The sequence below is a fragment of the Harpegnathos saltator genome, unplaced genomic scaffold (assembly GCF_003227715.2).
Source record: "Harpegnathos saltator strain DR-91 unplaced genomic scaffold, Hsal_v8.6 scaffold168, whole genome shotgun sequence".
In the NCBI taxonomy this organism is placed as follows: domain Eukaryota; kingdom Metazoa; phylum Arthropoda; class Insecta; order Hymenoptera; family Formicidae; genus Harpegnathos; species Harpegnathos saltator.
The window spans coordinates 242251-261681 of record NW_020229948.1 but is presented as its reverse complement, the minus strand read 5'-3'; the positions used below and the strand labels follow the sequence as shown (position 1 = coordinate 261681).

The 19431-nt window shown below is 36.2% G+C and overlaps 5 protein-coding genes across 7 annotated transcripts in view; all 5 read right to left on the bottom strand.

Moving 5' to 3' along the window:
- Positions 1–768: 768 nt before the first annotated feature.
- LOC105190683 (odorant receptor 13a-like) lies at positions 769–3168 on the bottom strand. Its single transcript, XM_025297066.1, has 9 exons — positions 3013–3168; positions 2720–2836; positions 2459–2576; positions 2051–2312; positions 1793–1915; positions 1566–1656; positions 1338–1477; positions 1036–1168; positions 769–947 (listed from the first exon to the last, which is right to left on the bottom strand). The coding sequence occupies exons 1-9, from the start codon at positions 3166–3168 to the stop codon at positions 891–893; spliced, it is 1197 nt and encodes a 398-aa protein (XP_025152851.1). The 3' UTR covers positions 769–890.
- Positions 3169–3789: 621 nt separating this feature from the next.
- LOC105190684 (uncharacterized) lies at positions 3790–15756 on the bottom strand. The gene is made up of 28 exons (XM_025297065.1): positions 15351–15756; positions 15055–15171; positions 14800–14917; positions 14364–14625; positions 14125–14256; positions 13908–13998; positions 13680–13819; positions 13384–13521; positions 13121–13295; positions 11920–12036; positions 11665–11782; positions 10782–10828; positions 10554–10693; positions 10258–10395; positions 9097–9226; positions 8802–8918; positions 8546–8663; positions 7623–7669; positions 7386–7525; positions 7100–7232; positions 6977–7006; positions 6193–6378; positions 5994–6113; positions 5669–5786; positions 5324–5585; positions 4785–4907; positions 4115–4247; positions 3790–4036 (listed from the first exon to the last, which is right to left on the bottom strand). Exons 1-28 carry the CDS (start codon positions 15504–15506, stop codon positions 3986–3988), a joined length of 3597 nt encoding a protein of 1198 aa, XP_025152850.1. The 5' UTR covers positions 15507–15756; the 3' UTR covers positions 3790–3985.
- Positions 6440–9479, bottom strand: LOC109504555 (odorant receptor 13a-like). 2 transcript variants are annotated; one of them, XM_025297044.1, is made up of 9 exons: positions 9097–9479; positions 8802–8918; positions 8546–8663; positions 8107–8371; positions 7840–7962; positions 7623–7713; positions 7386–7525; positions 7095–7232; positions 6440–7006 (listed from the first exon to the last, which is right to left on the bottom strand). In XM_025297044.1, the coding sequence occupies exons 1-9, from the start codon at positions 9250–9252 to the stop codon at positions 6868–6870; spliced, it is 1287 nt and encodes a 428-aa protein (XP_025152829.1). In that variant the 5' UTR covers positions 9253–9479; the 3' UTR covers positions 6440–6867. The 2 variants fall into 2 exon arrangements, with proteins under 2 accessions (XP_025152829.1, XP_025152830.1); XM_025297045.1 differs by having other exon boundaries at positions 6886–7006; positions 7100–7232.
- LOC105188849 (uncharacterized) lies at positions 9949–13113 on the bottom strand. The gene is made up of 9 exons (XM_025297046.1): positions 12217–13113; positions 11920–12036; positions 11665–11782; positions 11229–11490; positions 10999–11121; positions 10782–10872; positions 10554–10693; positions 10258–10395; positions 9949–10169 (listed from the first exon to the last, which is right to left on the bottom strand). Exons 1-9 carry the CDS (start codon positions 12370–12372, stop codon positions 10034–10036), a joined length of 1281 nt encoding a protein of 426 aa, XP_025152831.1. The 5' UTR covers positions 12373–13113; the 3' UTR covers positions 9949–10033.
- The window catches only part of LOC112588176 (odorant receptor 13a-like), a 4910-nt gene continuing 1229 nt past the window's right edge, over positions 15751–19431 (bottom strand). Inside the window, exons 3-9 of one of the 2 annotated variants that reach the window (XM_025297047.1) lie at positions 19248–19338; positions 18787–19048; positions 17232–17354; positions 17015–17105; positions 16787–16926; positions 16491–16628; positions 15751–16402 (exon numbers count right to left, since the gene is read on the bottom strand). In XM_025297047.1, the coding sequence (XP_025152832.1) occupies positions 16282–16402; positions 16491–16628; positions 16787–16926; positions 17015–17105; positions 17232–17354; positions 18787–19048; positions 19248–19338 (966 nt within the window). In that variant the 3' untranslated portion in view covers positions 15751–16281. The remainder of the gene's footprint in view (positions 16403–16490; positions 16629–16786; positions 16927–17014; positions 17106–17231; positions 17355–18786; positions 19049–19247; positions 19339–19431) is intronic. The other variant, XM_025297048.1, reaches the window with a different exon arrangement.

Sequence of the window (19431 nt, the reverse complement as noted above, 5' to 3'; positions counted from 1 at the left end):
CCTATTTTGCAACAGAAACTACGTCCTCATTTTCAGGCGTTACCGATAAAATCGACATTTAATATGTATCCGTGTTACATCTATTTATTTTTATAAATAAGCTATTTTTTTTAACAGATGTAATATATAATAGAGATAATCTAATCTGTAATAATGTAAATTTCTCTCTTTTGTGTTCCTTCAAGTCACATTCCTACTTTACTTTATTCATTTTCTCTTCTATCGAAAATAATGGTGCATCGAGCTCATGAATCAAACTATCAAACAATATTGTCCACTTAATATGTTAATTCGTATTGACTGAAAATAAAAATAAGCCTGTAAAAAATGTGCAGATCGGTAAATCATGGTTCGATTCTTGGCTAAATTTATTTCAGATATCTCTTTGCTCATTCTATTCTCCTGATACGTAAACGTGAAATCGAGAATATTTCAATTCAATGGTGAAATCGAGAAAATGATATTTCAATTTAATGTTTGTGGTTCGAGTCTCGGCTATATTTCTGGAGGCCGGTAAATTGTGGTTCAAGTCTGGATTAAATTTAATCTGAATAAAAATGTTCTAGCTTCTATATACGTATTTTTTTTCTTTTCTTGGTTGAGACTCAAATAACGAAACTGAAAATTTTTAAATTTTGATTATTTTCACGTTTAAAAGTGCACCATGATGTCTGATATGATGTTTAACACGTGTTCAAAGTGTTGAGGGAATGTTATCAATTATGTTTTAATATTAATAATAAAATAAATATATTTATTACTGTTTGTCCGTAAGCGGATTCAGAAAACATATCAATTATATTGGCGAGATACCATTATTTCATATTACTCGTAATCTCATTTATACAAATTGCTTTACTAAACGAGTCACTAGAAAGATCGGCTGTCGATCATGATTCGTTGAAAGACGACAGTACCGTAAAGTACGAGAGCGAGCATTGCAACACCTGGGACGTTGAAAAATTGTTTAAAGTGGCACACGTATTGTTTTGTTTATTATATTGCAGCATTCCTCGTATATGATAATTACTTTACCGAAGTGAAACTTTCCAGGCAAAATATATATATTTTGCCAGCGGTCACAATACTAGGCTCCATGTTCTTTCTCATTGCAAACAACAGCAGCCGTTGCGATTTCACTGGTATTGTGTACCACAAACCATTATAACTGAAAAAGTCACCTCGTTATATACACAAAGGAAACGGTATAACAATGCCACGTTTGTCTTTACAGAGAATTATTACGTTTTCATAGAAGTATTTTTGTTAAAAATAAATTTTTATATGTTGATGAAAACTTATATCATTGACTTATTTTTATGTTTAATTCTCCTTACAGTTTCTCACTTGTCTCGAGACTGTGATTTATCAATTTTTGTCCCTCGTAGCTGTAAATGAATAAATGACCCAGTTGAGCAACGATAAAAAAAAAGTATCTAATCAGTTCTATTATATCACCCTGCAATTCTGACGAGAGCTTAAACATGAGAAAAATTAAATCATGTTTTAATTCTGCAGCTTGATAATTTAATAAGTTTATAATTACTTTTCGGAGTACAACTCACTTGTATTAAAGATATGCTCATGCCAATTGTAACTATCAGCATTTGTGCGGCAAAGGATATGTAAAAAGTGTTTTCGAGAAGGTCGACGAAACTATTGTAAACATAATGATAGTTATGAACAATTGTTATTGCTTATAAGTAAGAATTTGTTATAATTGTCGAAGCGTACTTATTAAAAGCGTCTTTAGCATTTATACGCTGCATTATAAATACGATGCATTACTTACTGCAAAGCATTTCGGTGAGCTTGAATGGAAAATTTGATGTTTCTGACATACACGTCATCCGAAGAATCGATCAGGCTCTTCTCCGTAATATTTTGTCTATATAACAAATGTTCGAGTCTGAAGCTGCAAACATTAGCGTGCATATTAACAGGTCGATGCGCATTTTCCGTCATTAACTTATGCGAATGTTGCAAGAACCAAAATTGTCATTCATGTGTCACAAGGTATATATATAAGCTTTCGATAATAAATCAGTACCCGACAATGGCGAAGAGGCCGCAAACGTGTTCGACGAAAGCGAAGAAGTTACAATCGTGCGCTATTATTCCAGTGATGCATACAAAGGCACCGATTATCATGTGGACAAAAATATAATAATAATATTCAGTCTCGTCGACGAAATAGTATGCTGGACATGGCATTATTATCAGACGACTTTCATTCAAAGGAGACACAACGTCCATGATACGTGGCGTTATACTCGAAAATGCGAACAGTACGGTAGCCAAGTATATGCTTACTGCAAACAGTTTTATTACGAAACAACGAAGATGTTCCTATTCATTAAATAAATTCTACAACGATCAAATATATTCTCTTTTATAATATCTCTTTTATAATAGCAAAATGTGCTTCTATAACGTTTATTGAATAAGAAATTCTTACTGGCATAGTAAAGCGCGTAGAATCTACCAGTTTCAGCGTACTTCTTCATGATAATAAATTCTTCTTCGTAACAGAGTGTATTCCAATCTGAGTGCAAGTGTTCTAAGAGGCCTTTAATCTGCAAGTGTCATCAATGTATTCAAGATATCGCAAATATATTTTCAATGTTTACACAAAGAGATTGACGTCGTCAAATTTCAGCTGAACATTTCGCATACAGAAGTTACTTGTACCTGTACCTGTGGATTAGAACTAATGTACCTTCTGCCTATTAAAATAATACGTGAATAATTTCACCAACAGTATTACAGCCATCATATTCATAGGTAAAGTTTTAAAAATACACTGTATTGTCTCGCATATGAAATAGTGTGCTGTCTGAAAGATTAATTTTGATTAAGACTTTTCCAAGCCAATGAGATATCCACCCGAAAGATTAAAAACAACGTACGCCGAATTAAATTCGCGCATGAAGCTGCGGTCACTTTACACCAAAATTTCAACGACCGTTCGTCGTCGATTCTCGCGCTACTTGTAACGATAATTGATATTACCTGTACAATGAAAAAAGAAATGTCATATAGAATGATAAAACCAAGGTGAAGCAGGCTCCTTCGGAGTGTCTCATAAGGCCACAGACCAGTGAGTAACAAAAGTTTCCTACACAGTTTGTAATATTCATACTTGCTACTGGCTCGAATAGGATCCATATTTCCTAAGGAGACTGTTGTTCTTTCACGTCACACGCTCATTTGAATGTCGAGCTTTCCCCGCGAGAACTCCCGCCACGGGAAATCAATAAATTATGGATGTCGCTTCCCTTCCTTGCCCGGCGCGTTCGGTAGAACGCAGGTTGTTACAATTAACTAGCAGACGCAACGCAAGTACATGTTCCGCGTAAGTATTATGTAAACGCGAATTGACAGCTCTTGTTAGGCTGACCCTTTGACAAGTCGCTTTAACCCGAAACATATGTATAGAACATGCTATCAATAAAATATTCGTTGTCACGGAATAGCGGATACTTTGATTGCTACGGTAGAATATTCGAAAACCTGCAATGTTCGTGCTGTAAGAATGTATTTCTATCGATATTATTTATGTGCAAATGCTCCTCGGTCACGAAACACGTACTTTTTCCATCGAGAGACGGACATTTTGCGTTAAAAAGAAAAGAAAAAAAAATTATTTCGCGAGGTAAGGAAAAACGTGGTTTGAGAGAGCGACGTTTGAACAATCCCGGTATTTCACAGAAATAACAGAAGTGCGTTATTAAAGAATATAAGTAAATGCAGTTCTGCAAAATGAAGCGTGCAGAAACGTACAGAGCATTGGACGTTTCACCAATCGGTCGGTTAACTTTTATTAGTTGTTTCCATGTATATCATGATTCACACATTTTAATCACTACCTTCTTCTCCCGTTCTCAATTGTCTTGATAAAAAACTTACATTATATTAAAAAGACACAAGTAGAAAGGGGTTGCGCACTCGACAGGACATCAGTACCATCGCAGACGTAGCGTTTCTATTGAAAAGACGCGAGTACCGTAAAATACGACATCGAGGTCTGTAGGATCTTTAAAACAGAAGAAACTGGTTGTTAGGCGAGATAAAATTCCGGAGCATTGCTTACGTGTGAAAAGTCTTATTTCACCGTGGTAAAGCTTTCCAGAGAGAACACATAAATCTTGCCGGCGGTCAAGGAAATCGGCCGAATGCTCTGTATCATCGTTATAATGAGCAACTTTCGTGACTTTAAAGGCGCTTCGTACCAGGAGCTACTGTATCTGCAACATTTCGAAGAGAGGCGAGCTAAGTACAAAAGATAACACGTGCAGGAATTTTTTCGTTAGGTTAGATTTCACAGTGTCTCACATCTTGTCGCGCATCTGAAGACTGTGGTCTATTAGCTTCTGTCCCTCGAAACTCAGGCAGAATAAATGAAACAACTGTCCGCCGGTGTACATAACGTACCTCACCAAGTCTAAGAACCCACTTTCCCGCGTGATCTCAAGGACAAAAAGTGATATGCTAATTAATGCTGAGTGTGGAGAATTCCACGATGATTGAGAATATATATATATATACATATATACTTGTAACAAAGTGCAACTCATCGTTATAACAGTGATGGACAATTGTATAGCGAAAGATATGGTGAAAGCATTTTCGAGAAGCTGTGCGAACCTGCAGCAGATGAGAGACACTGAAAACTTCAACTTTTCATCATTTCCCGATATTCCTGCGTCTTTTCTCGACTCGAAAACGTTGCAGCTCACATTTCTTTATATTACACAACGAGATTACGCATATTATATACTCACTCTAAAGCTTTTTGGTGGTTGTGCACGAAGAGCGCAATCTTCTTACAGTACACATCGTCTAGATCATCTTTCGAATCTTTTAACGCCTCGTTACGATTACAAAACACATATTCGAAACGATATCTGCAAACAGTGTTATATACTGATTTTTCGTTTGCTTCTTGAATAAATGATCCGAATACACATTTTAACGTACAGTTACAAAAATCTGTGGGAGCAGAACGTAAAGTCACAAGGCCTGACTGATGCATGTAAAAACTATCTGCCACAAGAAAAAGGAAGAGTTGGACATACTGAGATCTTTAATGTGTAATGGAAAATATTTATTGCAGTTCAGTGCTACGACGGATAATTATTCTTACAATTAGTATTGGAGAGACTTTGACCTTACGCCACGTTCGACTCTCACAAATCTTTATAACTGTATTTCATTGTATCGTCATCTAATTTAAAAAAATCCCTTCATTCATTTTCCTGTTTCTCTTATTTTAACTTTCTTTCAACGTATTGAATTACACCGGAGGAAAGTATCCCCTTACCCGATCACTGCGAACATACTGCAAACGTGTTCCACGTAACCCACGTACAAGCAATCATGCGTCACTATTACAGTCATGACCATCTGCCAGCTCACGATGGAGTGGCCATAGATGTAATAAAAGTATTTCTTACTGTCCACAAAGTAATACCCCGGATAAGGTAAAAGGATAGGGCGGGATTCATTAAGCGGCGATATTACATCAAGTATAGGCGGCACGATAGATACCGACATAAATATGTACACTGTTCCGAGAACGTACACTGCAAAGCATGAAGTTCTTTACGAAAGTAAAGTTGCACGAAGGATTGACGCAGCAACTAAATGGATAGTCGAAAAATCTTACCGGGATATAGTATGGAAAATTGCCTGCAAGCTTGAGCGTGCGATTTCGCAATTTCGCACTCCTCGGGGGTTTCCAGTGATTTCCGGTCAATAAATAGGCGTTTGGTGAGTTCTCTAAACTGACGATTAAAACGTCGATTAAGAGCATATTTTTTAAGCGACCTGATAAAATGTTACAGTCCGTAAAGGTGCGTATGTCGAAGAAGTGCGTTTATAAATTCAAAAGGACGTTCATGTTTGTGCACAGGATAGAAAATGAGAGGAAATGAAACTGCAACATGCAAGTATTTGATCGCCGTACGATGTTCTTATATTACCAAACGTACTTTTTGTATGTTTAATTGAAATGTAGCCATCTTCACTATGGACATAATTGTCAACATATACGCTGTTACCGATAGAAAATTACATTGTATACCTTCCTCGCATATATTGAGAAACGCAAACTGCCGAAATTTTCAATTTCTTATAACAAGTTCCAATCAATGATCAATGATGAAGTTATATCTCACGCTTTCACTTTACCTCAGGGATGAACAACGTTATGAATATCACTATCATCAAGGATAAGCAGATCAATCTCCTTCGTGGTTTCAGGAATGGCCACAAACCGGTGTAACACGATAACTTCTCCACTATACCGTAATAGTAATTCCAATTAATCTCCATACTCTGCACAGGCATACTACATCCTCGGGGTCGCACGAAGGAATAAAATTAATGACCTACCTATACCGGTGCGGTGGATGAATAAATGATTCATGTGGACAAAGTGTAGCACGCGCAAATATTATCCCCATCGTAGGAAACCCATCGTATTGCAATCTTAAGTTATTATCTAATGATTGACAACTGCATATATTTTTATACCACAGTGTTTATATCCCTACGTGGTATAAGTAGTTATACGTATACGACATCTCCCTGGGATCGGAAGGTATCAATCAGACTGTAGACATCCGATTATTATGTACTTGCATTTACCAATGTTCGAAACCCTCGTGAATAGATGCGAAAGCTGCATTCTTCGCAGAAACAAAAAACGGATATGAGGAGCGTCCGCGACATGTAACACGTGTGTGAGATGGGAAAATGTACTCGGTTGTATTCTGATATCGATAATAAAATACGTATTTATTGATGTTTGGCCGCAAGTTGCTCAAGAAAACATATCAAGTATATTGGAGAGATACAGTTATCTCACATTGCTCGTAACGTCACTTCTGCGATATGTTGAAAAGTTGTTTCACTAGACGAGTCACTAGAATCATCTGCTCCATTATTATGGCTCGTTGAAAGTTGACAATACCGTAAAGTACGAGAGCGAGCATTGCAACACCTGAACAGGGAAGTTGAAAAATTGTTTAAAGTTGCACACGTATCCTTTTGTTTATTATATTGCAGCTTTCTCCGTATGTGATAATTACTTTACCGAAGTAAAACTTTCCAAGCAAAATATGTAAATTTTCCCAGCGGACACAAAACTAGGCTCTACGTTCTTCCTCATCGCGAACAACAACAGCCGTTGCGATTTCACTGGTATGTTGTACCACAAACCATTATAACTGCAAAATCGAACACATGAAGGAAATGGTATGATAATGTTATGTTCATCTTTACAGATAATTATTATATTTTTATCAAAAGTAAAACTTTTACGTGTCAAAAAACTTTTCACCGATCTCTTTTGAAGTTAAATCTTCTTAAAATCTCCTTACATTTTCTGGCACAATTCAAGACTATGATTTATTATCTTTTGCCCCTCGTAACTGTAAATAAGTAAATGGCCCAATTGACCAATTACAAAAGGAACGAATCTCACCACTTCTATCATGTCACCCTGCAATTCTGAAGAGATCTTAAGCATGCAAAAGATTAAATCATGTTTTAATTCTTTCTTATTCGTAATTCGTTGTGACAAATTTATAATCGTTTATCAGAAAGCGACTACTCACATATAATAAAGTTATGCTCATGCCGGTCGTAACTATCAAGAGTTGTACTGCGAAGGATAAGCAGAAAGTGTTTTCGAGCAGGGCAACGAAACTATAAACGATGGTCATAAACAATTATTACTGCTTATAAGAAAGAATTTGTTACAACTGACAAAGCGTACTCATTAAAAGTGACTTTAGCATTTGTAGAGCAAAAGATATACAATGCATTACTTACTGGAGGGCCCGCCGGTGAGCTTCAATGGAAAACTCGATGTTCTTGACATAAATGTTATCCGAAAACTCAATCAAGCTTTTTTCCTTAATATTTCGTTCATATAACAAATGTTCAAATCTGAAGCTGCAAACATTAGCGTGCATATTAATGTGTTCACGTGCATTTCCCGCCATTAAATTATACGAACAATTATGAGGACTAAAATTGTCATTTATATGACGACAAGGAACACATAACAAGATCTTGAGATAAATATTCAGTACTTACCCCACAATTTCGAAGAGACCGCAAACGTGCTCGACGAAAGTGAAGAAATTGCAGTCGTGTGCGACCAATCCGGTAATACATACAAAAGCACCGATTAATAGATGGACACAAATATAATAAAAATATTCTTCCTCGTCGACGAAGTAGTTTGCTGGACACGGCAATATTATAGGACGACTTTCATTCAAAGGAGACACAATGTCCATGAAACGTGACACGAGAACCGTGCATCCGAATATAAAAAAGGTAATCGAATATATGCTTGCTACAAAAAGTTTCATTACGAAACAACGAAGATGCTGCTTTTATTTTCCTATTCATTAAAAACAAATTCTACAACGATCAAGTATATTTCATGTTACAACTCGCTTTATCTCTTTCATTATACTGCAAAAAAAGTGTTTCTCTAACTATCATTTATTGAATAAGAAATTCTTACTGGCATAGAAAAACGAGTAGAATCTACCAGTTTCAGCGTATTTCTTCATGATAACAAATTCTTCTTCACAATGCAGTACATTCCAGTCTGAGTGTAAGTGTTCTAAGAGGCCTTTAATCTACAAATGTCATCAATATATTCAAGATATCACAAATATATTTTCAATGTTTACACAAAGAGATTAATAGTCGTCAAGTGTCAACTGAAAATTTCGCATACAGAGGTCACTTTTATCTGTAGATTTGAACTAATGTACCTTCTGCCTATTAAAATGGTACGTGAATATTTTCACCAACACCATTACCGCCATCATATTCATAGGTAAAGTTTTAAAAACGCACTGTATTGTGTCGCAGACGAAATAGTTTGCTATCTAGAAAATTAGTTAGGGTTTTGATTACGATTTATCAGGATGATGGATGTCCACTCGAGAGGCTAAAAATATCGTATACCAAATTAAATTCAAAAGAAACTGCGATCACTTTAGCCCAAAATCTCAACATTCGTTCACCGTCGACTCCCGCTGGACTTTCGACAATAATTAATATTACCTGTACAAACATAATAGAAATATCATATACAATGATAACACCCATATGAAGCAGCCTGTTTCTGAACTTGTCATAAGGCCACAGACCACTGAGTAGCAAAAGTTTTCTACATAGCTTGTAACAATCATATCTACAGTCCGTTTGGAAGCGATCCATATTTCCTAAGAAGACTGTTTCTCTTTCGTATCACACACTCATTTGAATATCGAGCTTCCCTCTTCGAATTCTCGCCACGGAAAATCAATAAAGAATTTATCATGTCACTCTTCTTCTTTGCCCGGCGTATTCGGTGCAACACAGGTTGTTACTAACTAGCAGACGTAACATAAGTACATGTTCCGCGTAAGTATTATCTAAACGCGAATTGACAGCTCTAGTTAGGCTGATGGCAAGCCATTTTAACCCAGATAAGTATAGAAAAATTAAAGATATGTATAGAACATGCTATCAATAAATATTCGTTGTCAGGGAATGGTGGATATTTTGATTGCTACGGTAGAATCTTTGAGAACCTGGAGTGTTCATGTTGTATTTCTATCGACATTATTTATGCAAATGGGCTTCAGTACGAAGTATGCAGTTTTTCCGTCGAGAGACAGACACTTTACGTTAGATAAAAAAATTACTTCGTGAGATAAAGAAAAACATGGTTTGATAGAATGACGTTAGGACAATTCCGGTATTTCACAGAAATAATAGAAGTGTATCATTAAACAATATAAATAGGCGCAGCTCTACAAGTAAGATGAAACGTATGGAAACGTACAAAACATTGAACATTTAATAAACATCGATTAATTTTCGTCTAACACGTGTGTAAGATGAGAAAATGTACTCGATTGTTTTCTGATATCGATAGTAAAATACGTATTTATTGCTGTTTGGCCGCAAGTGGCTCAAGGAAACATATCAAGTATATTGGAAAGATACGGTTATCTCATATTGCTCGTAACGTCACTTTTGCGATATGTTGAAGAGTTGTTTCACTAGACGCGTTACTAGAACCATCTACTCCATTATGGCTCGTTGAAAGTTGACAATACCGTAAAGTACGAGAGCGAGCATTGCAACACCTGAACAGGGAAGTTGAAATATTGTTTAAAGTTGCACATGTATCCTTTTGTTTATTATATTGCAGCTTCCTCCGTATGTGATAATTACTTTACCGAAGTAAAACTTTCCAAGCAAAATATGTAAACTTTTCCAGCGGACACAAAACTAGGCTCTATGGTCTTCCTCATCGCGAATAACAGCAGCCGTTGCGATTTCACTGGTATGTTGTACCACAAACCATTATAACTGCAAAATCGGTCCGACATACACACGAAGGAAATGGTATGATAATGCTACGTTCATCTTTACAGATAATTATCATATTTTTATCAAAAGTAAAACTTTTACGTGTCAAAAAACTTTTCACCGATCTCTTTTGAAGTTAAATCTTAAAATCTCCTTACATTTTCTGGCATAACTCAAGACTATGATTTATCATCTTTTGCCCCTCGTAACTATAAATAAGTAAATGGCCCAATTGACCAATTACAAAAGGAACGATTCTCACCACTTCTATCATGTCACCCTGCAATTCTGACGACAGCTGAAACATGCGAATGATTAAATCATGTTTTAATTCTGTAATTCGTTGTGACAAAATTATAATCGTTTATCAGAAAGTAACTACTCACTTGTAATAAAGTTATGCTCATGCCGGTCGTAACTATCAAGAGTTGTACTGCGAAGGATAAGCAGAAAGTGTTTTCGAGCAGGGCAGCGAAACTATAAACGATGGTCATAAACAATTATTACTGCTTATAAGAAAGAATTTGTTACAACTGACAAAGCGTTCTCATTAAAAGTGACTTTAGCATTTGTAGAGCAAAAGATATACAACGCATTACTTACTGGAGGGCCCGCCGGTGAGATTCAATGGAAAACTCGATGTTTTTGACATAAATGTTATCCGAAAACTCAATTAAGCTTTTTTCCGTAATATTTCGTTTATATAACGAATGTTCAAATCTGAAGCTACAAATATTAGCGTGCATATTAATGTATTATACGAACGATTATAAGGATCAAAATCGTCATTTATGTGAAGACAAACATACAAATTCGAAATAAATATTCAGTACCCCACAATTTCGAAGAGACCGCAAACGTGCTCGACGAAAGTGAAGAAGTTGCAGTCGTGTGCGACCAATCCGGTAATACATACAAAAGCACCGATTATCAGATGGACAAAAATATAATAAAAATATTCTTCCTCGTCGACGAAGTAGTTTGCCGGACACGGCAATATTATCGGACGACTTTCATTCAAACGAGATACAATGTCCATGAAACGTGGCACGAGAACCATGCATCCGAATATAAAGGAAATCGAATATATGCTTGCTACAAAGAGTTTTATTACGAAACAACGAAGATGCTGCTTTTATTTTCCTATTCATTAAAAACAAATTCTACAACGATCAAGTATATTTCATATTACAACTCGCTTCATCTCTTTCATTATACTGCAAAAAATGTGTTTCTCTAACTATCATTTATTAAATAAGAAATTCTTACTAGCATAGTAAAACGAGTAGGATCTACCAGTTTCAGCGTATTTCTTCATGATAACAAATTCTTCTTCACAACGCAGTACATTCCAGTCTGAGTGCAAGTGTTCTAAGATGCCTTTAATCTACAAGTATCATCAATGTATTCAAGATATCACAAATATATTTCAATGTTTGCACAAAGAGATTAATAGTATTTAAGTTTCAACTGAAAATTTCGCACACAGAAGTCACTATTATCTGTAGATATGATCTAATGTACCTTCTGCCTATTAAAATGGTACGTGAATATTTTCACCAACACTATTCCCGTCATCATATTCATAGGTAAAGTTTTAAAAACGCACTGTATTGTGTCGCAGACGAAATAGTTTGCTATCTACAAAATTAGTTAGGTTTTTGATTAGGATTTATCGGGATGATGGATGTCCACTCGAGAGGCTAAAAATATCGTATACCGAATTAAATTCAAACATGAAACTGCGATCACTTTAGCCCAAAATCTCAACGATCGTTCACCGTCGATTCTCGCGGGACTTTCGACAATAATTAATATTACCTGTACAAACATAATAGAAATATCACACACAATGATAACACCCATATGAAGCAGCCTGTTTCTGAACTTGTCATAAGGCCACAAACCACTGAGTAGCAAAAGTTTTCTACATAGCTTGTAACAATCATATCTACAGTCCGTTTGGAAGCGATCCATATTTCCTAAGGAGACTGTTTCTCTTTCGTATCACACACTCATTTGAATGTCGAGCTTCCCTCTTCGAATTCCCGCCACGGAAAATCAATAAAGAATTTATCATGTCACTCTTCTTCTTTGCCCGGCGCATTCGGTGCAACACAGGTTGTTACTAACTAGCAGACGTAACATAAGTACATGTTCCGCGTAAGTATTATCTAAACGCGAATTGACAGCTCTAGTTAGGCTGATGGCAAGCCATTTTAACCCAAAAGATATGTATAGAACATGGTATCAATAAATATTCGTTGTCAGGGAATGGTGGATATTTTGATTGCTACGGTAGAATCTTTGAGAACCTGCAGTGTTCATGCTGTATTTCTATCGACGTTATTTATGCAAATGGGTTACAGTACGAAGCAGTACGTATGCAGTTCTTCCGTCGAGAGACAGACACTTTACGTTAGAAAAAAGAATTACTTCGTGAGATAAAGAAAAACATGGTTTGATAGAATGACGTTAGGACAATTCCGATATTTCACAGAAATAATAGAAGTGTATCATTAAACAATATAAATAGGTGCAGCTCTACAAGTAAGATGAAACGTATGGAAACGTACAAAGCATTGAACGTTTAATAAACATCGGTTAATTTTCTTCTAACACGTGCGTGAGATGAGAAAATGTATTCGGTTGTTTTCTGATATCGATAGTAAAATACGTATTTATTGCTGTTTGGCCGCAAGTGGATCAAGAAAACATATCAATTGGAGAGATATTGGAGAGATATTGGAGAGATATAGTTATCTCTTATTGCTCGTAACGTCACTTCTGCGATATGTTGAAGAGTTGTTTCACTAGACGAGTTACTAGAATCATCTACTCCATTATGGCTCGTTGAAAGTTGACAATACCGTAAAGTACGAAAGCGAGCATTGCATGACCTGAACAGGGAAGTTGAAAAATTGTTTAAAGTTGCACATGTATCCCTTTGTTTATTATATTGCAGCTTCCTCCATATGTGATAATTACTTTACCGAAGTAAAACTTTCCAAGCAAAATATGTAAATTTTTCCAGCGGACACAAAACTAGGCTCTATGGTCTTCCTCAGCGCGAACAACAGCAGTCGTTGCGAATTCACTGGTATGGTGTACCACAAACCATTATAACTGCAAAATCGGTCCGACATACACACGAAGGAAATGGTATGGTAATGTTACGTTCATCTTTACAGATAATTATTATATTTTTATCAAAAGTAAAACTTTTACGTGTCAAACAACTTTTCACCGATCTCTTTTGAAGTTAAATCTTAAAATCTTCTTACATTTTCTGGCATAACTCAAGACTATGATTTATCATCTTTTGCCCCTCATAACTGTAAATAAGTAAATGGCCCAATTGACCAATTACAAAAGGAACGAATCTCACCACTTCTATCATGTCACCCTGCAATTCTGACGAGAGCTGAAACATGCGAATGATTAAATCATGTTTTAATTCTGTAATTCGTTGTGACAAATTTATAATCGTTTATCAGAAAGCAACTACTCACTTGTAACAAAGTTATGCTCATGCCGGTCGTAACTATCAAGAGTTGTACTGCGAAGGATAAGCAGAAAGTGTTTTCGAGCAGGGCAGCGAAACTATAAACGATGGTCATAAACAATTATTACTGCTTATAAGAAAGAATTTGTTACAACTGACAAAGCGTACTTATTAAAAGTGACTTTAGCATTTGTAGAACAAAAGATATACAACGCATTACTTACTGGAGGGCCCGCTGGTGAGCTTCAATGGAAAACTCGATGTTTTTGACATAAAATTTATCCGAAACCTCAATCCGAACACTCAAGCTCTTTTCCGTAATATTTCGTTTATATAACAAATGTTCAAATCTGAAGCTGCAAACATTAGGGTGCATATTGATGTATTATACGAACGATTATAAGGACCACAATTGTCATTTATGTGAAGACAAACATACAAATTCAAAATAAATATTCAGTACCCCACAATTTCGAAGAGGCCGCAAACGTGTTCGACGAAAGTGAAGAAGTTGCAGTCGTGTGCGAGAAATCCGGTAATACATACAAAGGCACCGATTGTCAGATGGACAAAGATATAATAAAAATATTCTTCCTCGTCGACGAAGTAGTTTACCGGACACGGCAATATTATCGGACGACTTTCATTCAAAGGAGACACAATGTCCATGAAACGTGGCACGAGAACCGTGCATACGAATATAAAGGAAATCGAATATATGCTTGCTACAAAGAGTTTTATTACGAAACAACGAAGATGCTGCTTTTATTTTCCTATTCATTAAAAACAAATTCTACAACGATCAAGTATATTTCATATTACAACTCGCTTTATCTCTTTCATTATACTGCAAAAAATGTGTTTTTCTAACTACCATTTATTAAATAAGAAATTCTTACTAGCATAGTAAAACGAGTAGGATCTACCAGTTTCAGCGTATTTCTTCATGATAACAAATTCTTCTTCACAACGCAGTACATTCCAGTCTGAGTGCAAGTGTTCTAAGAGGCCTTTAATCTACAAGTATCATCAATGTATTCAAGATATCTCAAATATATTTTCAAATTTACACAAAGAGATTAATAGTCGTCAAGTGTCAACTGAAAATTTCGCACACAGAGGTCACTATTATCTGTAGATTTGAACTAATGTACCTTCTGCCTATTAAAATGGTACGTGAATATTTTCACCAACACCATTACCGTCATCATATTCATAGGTAATGTTTTAAAAACGCACTGTATTGTGTCGCAGACGAAATAGTTTGCTATCTACAAAATTAGTTAAGTTTTTGATTAGGATTTATCGGGATGATGGATGTCCACTCGAGAGGCTAAAAATATCGTATACCGAATTAAATTCAAACATGAAACTGCGATTTTACTTTAACCTAAAGTCTCAACAACCGTTCACCACCGATTCTCGCGGGACTTGTGATAATTAATATTACCTGTGCAAACATAATAGAAATATCAAATACAATGATAACACCCATATGAAGCAGCCTGTTTCTGAACTTGTCATAAGGCCACAAACCAGTGAGTAGCAAAAGTTTTCTACATAGCTTGTAACAATCATATCTACAGTCCGTTTGGAAGCGATCCATATTTCCTAAGAAGACTGTTTGTCTTTCGTATCACACACTCATTTGAATATCGAGCTTCCCTCTTCGAATTCTCGCCACGGAAAATCAATAAAGAATTTATCATGTCACTCTTCTTCTTTGCCCGGTGCATTCGGTGCAACACAGGTTGTTACTAACTAGCAGACGTAACATAAGTACATGTTCCGCGTAAGTATCTAAATGCAAATTGACAGCTCTAGTTAGGCTGATGGCAAACCGTTTTAACCAAAGATATATATAAAACATGCTATCAATAAATATCCGTTGTCAGGGAATGGTGGATATTTTGATTGCTACGGTAAAATCTTTGAGAACCTGCAGTGTTCATGTTGTATTTCTATCGACATTATTTATGCAAATGGGCTTCAGTACGAAGTATGCAGTTTTTCCGTCGAGAGACAGACACTTTACGTTAGATAAAAAAATTACTTCGTGAGATAAAGAAAAACATGGTTTGATAGAATGACGTTAGGACAATTCCGGTATTTCACAGAAATAATAGAAGTGTATCATTAAACAATATAAATAGGCGCAGCTCTACAAGTAAGATGAAACGTATGGAAACGTACAAAACATTGAACATTTAATAAACATCGGTTAATTTTCGTCTAACACGTGTGTAAGATGAGAAAATGTACTCGGTTGTTTTCTGATATCGATAGTAAAATACGTATTTATTGATGTTTGGCCGCAAGTGGCTCAAGGAAACATATCAAGTATATTGGAAAGATACGGTTATCTCATATTGCTCGTAACGTCACTTTTGCGATATGTTGAAGAGTTGTTTCACTAGACGAGTTACTAGACTCATAGACTGTCCATTATGGCTCGTTGAAAGATGACAATACCGTAAAGTACGAGAGCGAGCATTGCAACACCTGAACAGGGAAGTTGAAAAATTGTTTAAAGTTGCACATGTATCCTTTTGTTTATTATATTGCAGCTTCCTCCATATGTGATAATTACTTTACCGAAGTAAAACTTTCCAAGCAAAATATGTAAATTTTTCCAGCGGACACAAAACTAGGCTCTATGGTCTTCCTCATCGCGAACAACAGCAGCCGTTGCGATTTCACTGGTATGTTGTACCACAAACCATTATAACTGCAAAATCGGTCCGACATACACACGAAGGAAATGGTATGATAATGCTACGTTCATCTTTACAGATAATTATTATATTTTTATCAAAAGTAAAACTTTTACGTGTCAAAAAACTTTTCACCGATCCCTTTTGAAGTTAAATCTTAAAATCTCCTTACATTTTCTGGCATAACTCAAGACTATGATTTATCATCTTTTGCCCCTCATAACTGTAAATAAGTAAATGGCCCAATTGACCAATTACAAAAGGAACGAATCTCACCACTTCCATCATGTCACCCTGCAATTCTGACGAGATCTGAAACATGCGAATGATTAAATCATGTTTTAATTCTGTAATTCGTTGTAACAAATTTATAATCATTTCTCAGAAAGCAACTGCTCACTTGTAATAAACTTATGCTCATGCCGGTCGTAGCTATCAAGAGTTGTACTGCGAAGGATAAGCAGAAAGTGTTTTCGAGCAGGGTAGCGAAACTATAAACGATGGTCATAAACAATTATTACTGCTTATAAGAAAGAATTTGTTACAACTGACAAAGCGTACTCATTAAAAGTGACTTTAGCATTTGTAGAGAAAAAGATATACAATGCATTATTTACTGGAGGGCCCGCCGATGAGCTTCAATGGAAAACTCGATGTTTTTGACATAAATGTTATCCGAAAACTCAATCAAGCTTTTTTCCGTAATATTTCGTTTATATAACAAATGTTCAAATCTGAAGCTGTAAACATTAGCGTGCATATTAATGTGTTCATGTGCATTCCCGCCATTAAATTATACAAACGATTGTGAGAACCAAAATTGTCATTTACCAGGTCTGTAAATATGAAACCGGACTTTGCCCATAGATGGCCCTAGCTGTAAATGTAGTTACCGTCAAACCGCGTCATTAGCGCCATTTTCATTTATTGACATCTGACAAAGATTTTCAACTCACAACAATACAAGTTTCATACAACAGCATAGTTTGTAATAGCGTTGAATATGTCGAATTTTGTGCCTGGGAGCTGCGATTTGCGAACAGCATTGATTTTCTGTTACCATCTGAAGAAAACTGCTGCAGAATCGCATCGAATGTTTGTCGAAGCTTACGGTGAGCATGCTCTTGGTAAATCACAGTGCTTTGAGTGGTTTAAAAAATTCAAACGTGGCGATTTTGACGTGAGAAACGAAGAACGTGGAAGACCACCGAAAAAGTTTGAAGACAGCGAATTGCAAGCATTGTTGGATGAGGATGACGCTCAAACGCAACAACAACTCGCGGATCAATTAAATGTGACACGAGAAGTCATCTCCATACGTTTGAAAGCCATGGGAAAGATCCAGAAGATGGGAAAATGGGTTCCACATGAACTGAATGAAAGACAGCAGGAAAACCGAAAAACCACTTGCGAAATGCTGCTCGCCAGGTACAAAAGAAAGTCATTTCTCCATCGAATTGTGACTGGCGATGAAAAATGGATATATTTTGAGAATCCTAAGCGTAAAAGGTCATGGGTAACTCCAGGCGAACCGTCGACATCGACTGCAAGGCCAAATCGCTATGTGCGGAAGACAATGCTCTGTGTTTGGTGGGATCAGAAGGGTGTGATCTATTATGAGCTGCTAAAACCTGGCGAAACCGTTCATACTGAACGCTACCGACAACAAATGATCGATTTGAATCAAGCTTTGCGTGAAAAACCACCAGAATATCAAAAAAGGCAACACAAAGTGATTTTGCTTCATGATAATGCACCATCACACACAGCAAAACTGGTCAAGGAAACGATTGAGGTGTTTGGTTGGGAAATACTTTCGCATGCGGCTTACTCACCAGACTTGGCTCCGTCCGATTACTACTTATTTGCATCGATGGGACACGCACTTGCTGAGCAGCGCTTCACTTCTTACGAAAATGTACGAAAATGGCTCGATGACCGGTTTGCCTCAAAAGAGCAACAGTCTTTTTAGCGTGGCATCCACAAATTGTCAGACAGGTGAGAAAAATGTATAGCTAGCGATGGGCAATACTTCGAATAAAATATTTTTTATTATTTTCATACAATAAACGTGTATTTTCGATACAAAAATTCCGGTTTCATATTTACATATCTGGTACATGACGACAAGGAACACATTACAAGCTCTTGAGATAAATATTCAGTACTTACCCCACAATTTCGAAGAGGCCGCAAACGTGCTCGGTGAAAGTGAAGAAATTGCAGTCATGCGCGAGCACTCCGGTAATACATATAAGACCACCGATTATCATATGGACAAAAATATAATAAAAATATTCTTCCTCGTCGACGAAATAGTTTGCCGGACACGGCAATATTATCGGACGACTTTCATTCAAAGGAGACACAATGTCCATGAAACGTGGTACGAGAACCGTGCATCCGAATATAAGGGTAAGCGAATATACGCTTGCTACAAAAAGTTTTATTACGAAACAACGAAGATGCTGCTTTTATTTTCCAATTCATTAAACAAATTCAACAACGATCAAGTATATTTCATATTACAACTCGCTTTATCTCTTTCATTATACCGCAAAAAATGTGTTTCTATAACTATCATTTATTAAATAAGAAATTTTTACTGGCATAGTAAAACGAGTAGAATCTACCAGTTTCAGCGTATTTCTTCATGATAACAAATTCTTCTTCACAATGCAGTACATTCCAGTCTGAGTGCAAGTGTTCTAAGAGGCCTTTAATCTACAAGCGTCATCAATATATCAAGATATCACAAATATATTTTCAATGTTTACACAAAGAGGTTAATAATAGTCGTCAAGATTCAACTGAAAA